Here is an 11,064-nt window from a genome sequence, read left to right as displayed (position 1 = left end):
CTGCCAACATGACATCATCATGACCCCCCTCACCATATATATCAACCCTTGTCCAACCTTAATCAGGTCCCAGGCAAAAAAGAGCCACGAGAGAAAGCAAGAGACCGACAGAGATGATTTATATGAACAGTGTGTGTGGGTAGGTGGGTGGGAGAGATCTATCCCAAGCAGAAGAAGATGGATTTTGGAGGGAAGTCTTCAAAAGGAAAGCTGATCTCATGTGGTGTGAGCATGCACAGAGTTCTCATGACTCCCTGTCACCCCATTAATCTTGCACAGACTTTGGGGGGGGGGGGGGGGGGGAAGACAAAAGGGGGTCCATGCAGCAACACATGCATGAAACACAGGGGACTCCTCAGACAGACATTCCTTTGCTTGTACCCATTTTTGACATTAATACTATATAGTACTCATTCTACTGCTTGCACCCTCTATCGACCTCACTTAATATTATCGTTCATGGAACTCCATGAAACACAAACCTTCTGCTGGGTTAAAAATTATGACTCTGAATCACTTGCCTGTCCCATTCTCAGCCTGTTGGATTCATAAATGGCAAAATACTTTTCTGCAGACAAGCCCTATCTGTCTCTGAGCTTCAACACACAGAGCACAGCGGGCAGCGGGGAGTCTGACTCGCATCTCTCTGATAGCTGTTAAACTAACCAAAAAACACCGTTTGGGGCACCAGTGCCCCCTTATACATCCCCAACCTGCCATGACTTGTTTTCAGAACATATTATTTCCAGATGGAAGTCATGAAGTCATGAATATAAATGATGGAAACAACTTACGTGAAACTGGAAACTAAAGAAACAAAATGGAAGGAAAGGTGTGCAGAGATGGGGGTGGTATTAAGAAGCCTTCAAATATGTAATGCTCACCACCCATCAAATTCAGCAATGGAAACAGAAGAGCACTGTATGGAAGAGAGGGGGATGTGGAATTTCTGTCTTTGAGCACTCACTGAGACCTAGTTTCTCTGTGCGAAAAGTAATAAACCCATCCTCAGAAGAACCAGACTATGTTTATTCAGTTAAATAAACAAAACCATAGGATGGAAGGAATTATTTTTAGTTTTCAAAAGAATACTAAAAAAAGTTCTGATAACATTGATCTGGGGGACACACTTCAGAAAGTTGCCTCCTCGATTAAACCTTGCTTAAATTCAACAATGGCCTGAGTTATATTTCAGCTGTAATTGCTAGATGCAAATGAAAAAACCCTTTTCTCATTTCATCATATTATTAGGAAAATGGCTGTCATAAAAGCAGCATGCTGAGCTAAGCTCAAGTCAATGAATAATGCATTTCCAGACAGACTGTGGAATGTGTAACCTCCTATACTGAACACATGGCAAACAGAAGTCAGGGACACACCATTAACATGTGAACACAAGTACCAGACAAACCATTCCAAAATCAAAGATGTCGTTCATGTGAATTTGATGGCACTCATATTTTGTTTTTTTATTTCTTCCAGCAAATGAGAAAATGTCAAGCTGCTTTAGACACTGCCATGCAACTTTCCACCACAAAACATGCTCAACAAGAGAAACGGCATCATGAGAAAGAACGCCTAGAGAAATTACACCCCCTCCCCTTTTTCTAAGGAGGTCTGGGCCTTGGAGATATTTCCAGTAATACCAGAAAAGCCTGCACATTTTTATACTTTTCCAGTTAGCTCTGGTGGCATCACACAGGTTATCATATCTTATCAATGTTTTGGGTGGTGATAGGGTGGCAGATTGGGATTGCAGTCAAACAGCCCTATCTCGTCCCTACCAGAACACACAAACCTGACACTTTTACGAAGGACTCAGGGCCCTGGACTTATCTGCTTCTCTTTAGCTTCACTTATGAATAGAAACCCCTTAAGAGGTAGATGGTTCCCCCATTTGTGTGCTAATGATAGATTTACTTTCATTGTTTCAAGTGTTTCACAGAATTATGCAAGCATTCTTCTCTGCATAAGAAAGCCCTTCCATTTAGGATGGATTTACATGTCATCATTAAGCTATAATGACCCCATAGGCCATCATTTTCATGCATTCCAAGGTTCTGTAGAAACTTTGTGTGGCAGTGTGGTCAGTGTTCCCCCATTGTAGGCACAGTGGGAGTAAGGTCTGAAAACACATCCAGTTTGATTCTTCTTTCCAGTCAATACAGTTCAGAACCAAATTAGAATAAAAATGAAAAAATACAGTGATGTGTTAAAGTGCACAATCGCAACTTTTGAAAGGCTTTTTAAAAAAAACATCATTGTTTTATATTTGGTTCCACCATGTAGAAATGACTGTACTTTTTTATAGAGACCCCCCATTTCAGGGTACCCTAATGTTTGGGACAAATGGCTTCACAGGTTTTCTCCCTTAGTGCAGGTATGGGAGCTTTTAGTATCTAGTCTTGATTCTATGCTTTTGATTGTATTTGGAGTCTGTAATTGGAGTTTGTGGACCAGAGCTGTGCCAGTGAAAGTCAAGGAAAGCCTTGAATGAAATAATTTTTTTTTTAAACAGTCAGAGACACAGGCCAAACCTTGGGCTTACCAAAATCAGCTCAACATGATTAAGAAGAAAGAGAGCACTGTTGAGCTCAGCAATCACAAAGGGCCTGGCAGGCCAAGGAATACCTCTACAGTTGATAACAGAAGAATTCTCACCATAATGTAGAGAAAAAACCCAAACACCTGTCCAACAGATCCAAAACATTCTTCAAGAGGCAGGTATGAATGTGTCAATGACTACTGCCTGCAGAAAACTTCACAAGAAGACTAAAGAGGCTACACTACAAGACGCAAGTCACAAAAACGAACGGCCATGTTACAGATTGCTAAGAAGTACATAAAAGAGTCTGCGGAGTTCTGGAAAAGGTCTTGTGGACAGCCATTCCACTGACTGCAGTCTTTCTAAAGAAATACCTCTGAATTTTATAAAGTGAAGAACTGATCTTTCATTCCATTTATGCCACCTTGCTGCTGACAGAAATATCTTGTCGCATACTTTATTAATCTTAATAATTTACTAAAATATCTATAATAAAAATGTTTCAGAAATGTAAAATTCTCCTTAGTCTCCTTTTAGGCATTTCTCTCCTTGCTCAAGTTACTGAATCTGAATCTGGTGATGGTTTTTGTTTTACAAGAATGTAGTTAAGGCCAGAACATTAGTCAAAATTTATATATAAGTTATAATGTTCCCATTTTGTAAATCCTTGAAAAATATCATACACCAAAACAACATGTGATATCAAAGTGTTTATTATACAAAACATATAAAGAATTATTTATACAGGAAAAAATACTGCTCTTAAGTCAATAAATAAAATCTTTCTTAGAAAGAATAGATATACAAAAAGCATTAGTACCCACGGGGTAAAAATAAACATCAAATGCAAAATTTACATACATTTAATTCACATGAAATCTTTATCAAGCAGTTTTAACTTCTTGTTTTAAAAAATGGTGTATATCAGGGATGTGACATGCATATGTTCACTTTTGATGTTTTAATACTTTTCTGATTGTTAAAATGCAGCTCTGCACATATATTTGGAAATCCATCATGGACTCACATTATTTCAGATATCATTAACGTTACATTACATTTGAATACAAGCATGTTTTCACTTTGTTTCTCCTCAAGTCTTTAGCACTAGGAGTGTTCTTAAAAATCCCAGCCCCAGCCACTGAACATGGCCCTGCATGCACAATAAACAAGGGAAAGAGAGAAATTCAGGTGTTTTTTTTTTCTTTTTGATAATTGTACCCTGAGGGAAATACCTTTAAATACTTCTTGGCAGTCCAGAGGATTGGCAGTCAGATCAAACAGCCATGGAACAAAATCCATATAAATATATAATATTAATTTGTTTCAGACATTCCAGACAGCCCCAGCCACCATGCGATCCAAACTGCTGCTTCTCAGTCGGCTTCGGTCCTCAGGCTTTGGGCTTTTTTTATGTACACGATGGAATCCACATCTGGTACGAGATCACTGAAACCAGTTCTGAAGTAGACCAGCCGCCGTCCTGCAAACAAGCAGGGGAAAGTTAACACTCCAGCAGAAAAAATGCAATTCTCTCTCTGCCCTAGCTGAAATGTTTTGAAAGGCTCACTTCATTTCATGAGATTAAAAAATCTAACAGAAAAGCTTTCTCCCCTGTTTGTCTGTCCATGTTGGTCTTCATGGTTGTTGGTTCATGTTACTCCTTTACTCAAGTAATTCAAGTCCAGCTCAGCAAATGTGGCCTAGTCTCTTGTCCTTTACAAGAGTATTATAAGTTTTCACAAACACAAGGGTAACACATTTTAAAGAAAGGAGTTCATAATCCAAAGATTTTGTGAACAAAGGGGGAAAGCCCTTGGATGGCAAGATCTAGAGATCCAGAGGATATGTCATCCATCATAAGTGCTTTCACAGCACTGATAAAATGGGTTTTACGTTTCCCAGTTGAGGGTAAAGACCTGTTCAGCTTAAAAGAACTGGAATGGCTGCCTGAAGGCACCCTGTCTTTGACCTTGCCAAACAGAAGTTATATATTGCCTGATAATATGAAACCTCATATTCATATTCTGTTAGTTATTGATTGATAACATTCTATCTCAAATCACATTTCACACTAAACATCACTTGCAGCTGGTCTGGCGCCGTAGCTTAAAAACAGCCCATTCCTCAAGGTTCCCCCCCTGAGATTATAACCAATACCCATGTCATGGCCAAGCAAGCATGCTCACCTGTCCAGGTAACCTGGGCTCCGAGGGTGAAGCTGGAGCAGTGAGGGTGTGAGGTGCAGATGAAGGCTGCTTCGCGCACGCTGAATACAGATAGCACACAGGCCTTTTGGCTGTAGGAGGGCCAGCAGCGATAGACCCCACCCCCTGAGGCCCTCACGCCCCGCAGGGCCGTGTAATCTGTGGGGGAGACAAACCTTCAGAGACTGGTGTAGCCACAACCCATCTGCTCCATATTAGAGGGAGCCTCTGACTGAAACAGAGCCTTCTCATTCACTGTGGAGGTGGCTAGCAGGGTTTAGTATTACACACTGGCACATGTTCACTACAGTGTTGGGCTAGATACATGCATGGGGGTGAACTAATGGGGAACAAGCACATTGGCAGCATCATCACAGGGTTTCCCCTGGGTTTAGAAATGGTTAAGGGGTTATGGGTGACTGGAATTGTGTGGTAAAGTTTGCATTACTGCAAATTTTGCCACAGTCATTGATATAAACAGTAATTTATCTAAATTAAGACAAGATGCCACAATGGAACTGATATGCACATTGGAGTGATGCTGACTGATGTAAGAGTTAGAATAAAACCCTAAAGCCTGTACCCACAAATTGCAGACACACCTGAGCTGAAAATGCAAAATCACCACTTGGCTTGTGGTGACTAAAAGGAATGCAGCTCTGACAAAGCATTAACTCACACGGTACAATAAGCTCCCACTTTGACAACTTTGTGAAAACGCAGCTTCATAGTGTGGTTTTGCAGTGCAGAGGTGGTTAGATGGAACTCACTTCAGCCCAATTTAAGTATGGTGAACGTCATGAGAAAATGCACTTAGTATTCAGGCATTTTAAGCATGCAAACAGAATCCAAACCCTTTGCCTTTTTTATTCCTTATGCCTTGATAAAGGCATTACCCAGTGTCTCACTTTACACTGGTTTCGGAATCTGGCCAACAATGGAGTGAAAGTTCGGTTTTAGACAGCGTGATTTTTCAATCATATATGCATCTGAGAGCTGTTGGGCAAGGACACACTACAGGAGAAAAATGGCTGCTCGTATTTGGTTTCCAGCCTTGGTTTCAGCATCACTGCAAGCACTGTCAAACTTCTCACATGCACTGACAGCAACTGAAGCATTAAAATATCATGTGACAACCGCAACGCCACTTTTCTAGCTTATATTCTCTGGGGGAGGCAAGCCATTTGTAGAAATGAGAGGTTGCAAAAGTTTTCTTTTAAACTCCCGCTTCATAATTTCATATAACTGTACCTTCAACTGAAGATGGTGGCAGGTTCTGTAGGTAAAGCCCAGACTTGTACAGGTGCAGGATCTCTTCAAAGGCCTTCCTGGTTTTGCTCACATTATTTTTCAGCTCCCCTGTAAAACAAAGGTATACTGTAATTACCTGTAATTAAGATTAATTTAAAGAAGAATGTAGGCAGAAGACTGACGAGCAGAAGTGTCTCAGATTAACAAAGGGCATCTTGTTTAGATGTAATCGCATTAAAAATAAGTTTGGCAGCTCTGTTGTTCCTCACCAGTCAAGTTCATGATCTGATCAATCAGTGGCCTCAGTGTGGGTGGAGCCTGGTGTGGAAGCAGGTACATGAAGAAATACCTAAACAAACAGCCTCCTGTCAGAAAAGCTCCCTCAGAACTCAGTCAATCAAACTGCAGAAATTCTCCTTGTTGCCCAGGTTGCCAGGCCATAATGTTCACAACACTCATTTTTTGACCCATCAATGATATTCCAAGATAGTGGCAGCCAGAGTAGATACCTGTAGGCATTGTAGAGGTTCCTTTTCTCATTCAGTCCCTGGCACACTCCCTCTGGAGAACATGGGATACTGAAGTTCCTGATAGGAAAATGCAGGAGACAGTCTGCCCTAGTCTGGCACATCGGCTCCTCAATACTGGCATCATCTAGGTCCGTCAGCTTGAGCTCCCCAGCCACCAGGACAAACTGCCGCGGCTGAAAGTCCAGCAGTGCCACAGACCCCAGCGGGGACAGGGAGAGGTAGTGGAGTAGCCTCACCAGACCCAAGCATACCTGAAACCACATAGCTGGTCAGAACCAATCAGATCCAGACCCAAACACACCCGGAACTACAGAACAATGATGCATTTCAAATACATTAATTTAAAGTTATGTAGGTATTTGAATTCAGGTGTGCACTTAAAATGCATAGCATTACACCTAATATGGAATATCAAAATGCAGAACTTTTACACTTTCAAGTTAATCCACATTTACTCATAAAACTTTAAACTAAGCAAGCAAGGAAATAGCAGATGTGGTAATATTCAAGGTACAAGAACATACTAAAATTCCTAGATTTCAATGCAAGCCATAACTATAACAATATTTCTTGCCATGAACACTTACAAAATACAGTTGCTTGTGATTCTCAAAAATCATAATATGTGTTCTAGGTATAATGATGTGCTTAAGGATGAAAGCACACAACACCTTTATTACAATGAGCATTGCTAGGCAGTTCATAAGCCTTCAGTCCTATGCAACATTCCATATATTCTGTGACAGAGAAATAAAGATTGCCCCAAATTAACACAAGTATTGCACTGAAAGGCTCCTATGTAAAAGAAAAAGAAAATCTGCACATTCGCAAGATTTCAACAGAAACACTTTCCCCAAACTCAGCCTAAGTTCAGGACCTACAACATTCCTGGAGGAATGTTCATTACATTACATTTATTTGGCAGACGCTTTTATCCAAAGCAACGTACAATAAGTGCATACCATAGGTCATTGGAACAACTAAAAAACCCAGGTTCTATAAGGTTCGATAGCCTTGAACACATGAAGTCCAGTTCACACAGTAAGCTTAGGCTAGGTCACAGAGTAATGTTAAGTCAAACTAGGAGGCATGACAACAAGCTACGACATCAAGATAACGATACAAGTGCAATATAAGTGCTGGATGGAGGTACATGTAACATGAAAGTAGTACAGGAGGTACATGTATAACATGTACAAACCTCAAAGTATAAACCTCACCCCCCCTGGAAAACAGTCTCTCTGAATGGAGACTCAGGTCATCTGATCCAGGCAGGTGGAAAAGAGTGGGCTTGTCTGCTCCAGCCTGGATGATAAGACCCGATAATGACTCAACACTCAAGGTGGGGGAGAAGGTACACAGAGGGCTTCAGAGACATCTGCCTCTCAGGGTGTTTGATCATTGTCATGGGAAACCAAGACTGAGCCAAAGGGCGGGATTAGTTAATCCCCTCCATGCAAAGAATGGAAACTCCCCCTGCGTCTTTACAAAAGAACCTCACCCCCAGGTGTGCCTGGTGCTTGAGGGCTGGGGACATATTCTGATTATCAATTTGGTTGTCTCACCCGAAACCGTTCCTCCCAGGGGCTCTGGAGAAGCTCGATCATCTGAAGAGGGGAGCCTTGCTCAAAGGCAGCTGTGACTGCCCCAGCCCGCAGGCTCCACAGGCAGTGTCCCTGAAGCTGCAGGGAAGGGGGCAGGATCCATTTCAGTGTGAGAATAAAATGACATCAATTCCTTGTTTAACCTTCATTTACATGCATGCTCAAAAACAAGTGTCAAGGTATCCAAGCATCAAGTAATCAAATCAAAATCTACCAATACCAACATAGTTATTGTTGGTTCATAGCGAATCTTACAGGGGGGAAAAAGGGAGTGCACAATTCAGTCATTAATATAGGCCGAAAAGTTAATGCAAGGTATCCAAAATGCAGATCTCATGTGATGCAACAAGCTTTCAATTAGGCTAAAAGCAAGGACTTAAATTCGTTCACTTTATAAATACGTGTCAATGTTCCGTTCAATTAAGTTAATTAGATTTTCTGCAGTGAAAGACAGCGAATTATCTGAACCCCATGGTAGTTCACAGATACTCATTGTTTCCTTCGTTTTGTTAATTATTTGGGAAGGTCAAGGCACAGCAAGCTTTGAGTAGGCTAATACAGTTCAATCACCCAGCGAAAACAGCTTTTGAGTAACAGATGTTATATATTTACTGTAGCGACGTTTCCCCCTACCTTGATAAGGTTTGGATGTCGTAGTCGCTGTAACAAAACTATTTCCTTAATCAATTTGTAAGACACAAGTTCGCGACAGCCTTCCAAGTCTTTAAAGTCCTCGAGACATCTTCTGATGTCAGTCCCTTTCTCGTTCACAGATTTAAGCGCAACGGGAAATCCTTTCGGCAAAACGCCTTTTACCACTGCCTTGGTGTATCCCGCGCCTAAGAAATCCACAATTTTTATGTAACGGAGTTGATCGCACCCAATTTCATCGCTTATTGTAGCAACATACATTATACTCTCCTTGATCTGCGCAACCCATTCATTCCTTGACGAAAGTACATTCTTTTTCGACAGCGCCCCGGACTTATTCCCAGATACGGCGTAGTAAATCAAAAGTTCCTTGCGCCGCTCCTGGAGTTCTTTATCCAAGGAGTTATTATAGGAGACAGAATTCAAATGAGGAATTTCATTGGCAAGATCCCTGCCATGTACATGTAAATTCCAGTTGTCCTTTAAAAACGTTAATGTAATAAATAACAAAGCGAATAGTGCTATCGCGCAAATGGGGAGACTCGACATCGCGTTTGGTTAAATGACACTTGATTATATGCAACGAACTAGTCGAGTCAATGGGTTCCTGGCCCACTCCTAACCCAAATGCAAAGTACAGCAAAGTTTTCAACTTGCCATAGGAATGCTGAAGCACGGCCCTCGGAGGCGTGTCTTCGCCGAGATCAGCACGGACTCCACCCAATACTAACACAATGAAAGAAGCATCTTTTGTAAATTGTACAGTATGATAATTGTATTACTTACATTCTAGCACTGGTTCTTAAACGTTTTAATATCGGCACCCAAATGAGAAATTCAGTTCATTTCTGTATAGCCTACTATAATAGCCTAGTGGACAACAGACTCATTCCGCGACCCACGTCATTTTGGGTCCAAACACATAGTTAAGAAACACTGCCGTCGAGTAAAGACTATCACAGAACTACATGAAATTGTATATTAATAACAAGCAACGCCGTAGTAAATCGTGATCTACATGTGGTCACTGAGAGCAATCAGTATAAAATCGAACACGGGCAGGGTAGGCTTGTAGAGAGAAAAAAACTGGATAACGTGTGATTCAATAAATCAAATAAACCCAAATAAACAAACCCATAAATCAAAGCACATACATTTGGTTTGTTAACCACAAAAATGTATCTACAAGGAGTTAATCTTGACCTATCTGTGACACGTGACTTGAGTACATCATCTCCCGGCTGAAAATTTAAACTGGTCAAACTGGTTTAAGCTGTTTTTGACACTTTTAGCTGGTCAACCAGGTGACCAGCCTACATAGCCAGCTAGTCCACCAGTTGACCACAATATGGCACATTATTTTCAGCAATAGGGCAACCATTCAATATGTGAAGTTGTAAACAACATCTTTCAAGTTGACATGTAAGTAGCCTACTGTTTGTGGTGCTGCTCCAGAGACCCATCCTCTATAATCCTGTGCTCAGATACAGCACTGCACCAAAGTCCCATCCTCTCCCATACTGTGCTCAGGTACAGCACTGCACCAGAGCCCCATCCTCTCCCATACTGTGCTCAGGTACAGCACTGCACCAGAGTCCCATCCTCTCCCATACTGTGCTCAGGTACAGCACTGCACCAGAGCCCCATCCTCTCCCATACTGTGCTCAGGTACACTAGTGCAGCAGAGCCCCATTCTCTCCCATTCTGTGCTCAGGTACAGTAGTGCACCAAAGCTGCCTCACACTTTGGGACAAGTAGCTGGGCCCACTGCAGGAGTAATGGATGACCCAACTGCTGACTCAAACAGGACAGGCCATCTGGGGACATGGAGGTTCCTTACAGCCTCACTTACCTTCTCCTCAGCCTCACAATCCTCAACAATTTCTCCCTGTTCCTGTCCCTGCAGGGTTTTTTTTGTTTGTTGCTTTTTTGTGTTGCTTTATTTATATTACAAACAAAATATTTATGTTAATGATGTATTACTGTTTTTATTTAAAAATTTTTTTTTTTTTTTTACACATTATCCAGTGGTGCGGAGATGACTGAGGATGACACTGCTCGCAACAGTGTCTTGTGTGCAACATGCCTCAAGCAGTGGTTGTGTCCTCATCGATGTTGTGTTACAGATATAAATTTAAGTGATACAATCAATTGATAATATTGCCATGGAATTGAGATATCTCTGAGAAATCTCCCTTGGCTTGAAAGAACTTAAACAAAGGAAACCTTGTGAAAAAATAAAAGGAAAACTTGGTAGTTTACTGATCCATTCCACA

General features: G+C 41.4%; 1 protein-coding gene across 1 annotated transcript; it reads right to left on the bottom strand.

Moving 5' to 3' along the window:
* Positions 1 to 3,374: 3,374 nt before the first annotated feature.
* pkdccb (protein kinase domain containing, cytoplasmic b) lies at positions 3,375 to 9,359 on the bottom strand. Its single transcript, XM_035389808.1, has 7 exons — positions 8,771 to 9,359; positions 8,099 to 8,215; positions 6,513 to 6,784; positions 6,273 to 6,352; positions 6,004 to 6,111; positions 4,735 to 4,911; positions 3,375 to 4,028 (listed from the first exon to the last, which is right to left on the bottom strand). Exons 1-7 carry the CDS (start codon positions 9,335 to 9,337, stop codon positions 3,922 to 3,924), a joined length of 1,428 nt encoding a protein of 475 aa, XP_035245699.1. The 5' UTR covers positions 9,338 to 9,359; the 3' UTR covers positions 3,375 to 3,921.
* Positions 9,360 to 11,064: the final 1,705 nt, after the last annotated feature.

The sequence above is a fragment of the Anguilla anguilla genome, chromosome 1 (genome assembly GCF_013347855.1).
Source record: "Anguilla anguilla isolate fAngAng1 chromosome 1, fAngAng1.pri, whole genome shotgun sequence".
NCBI lineage: Eukaryota > Metazoa > Chordata > Actinopteri > Anguilliformes > Anguillidae > Anguilla > Anguilla anguilla.
The sequence above is the reverse complement of the archived record's forward strand: the minus strand, read 5'-3'. Positions and strand labels throughout refer to the sequence as shown.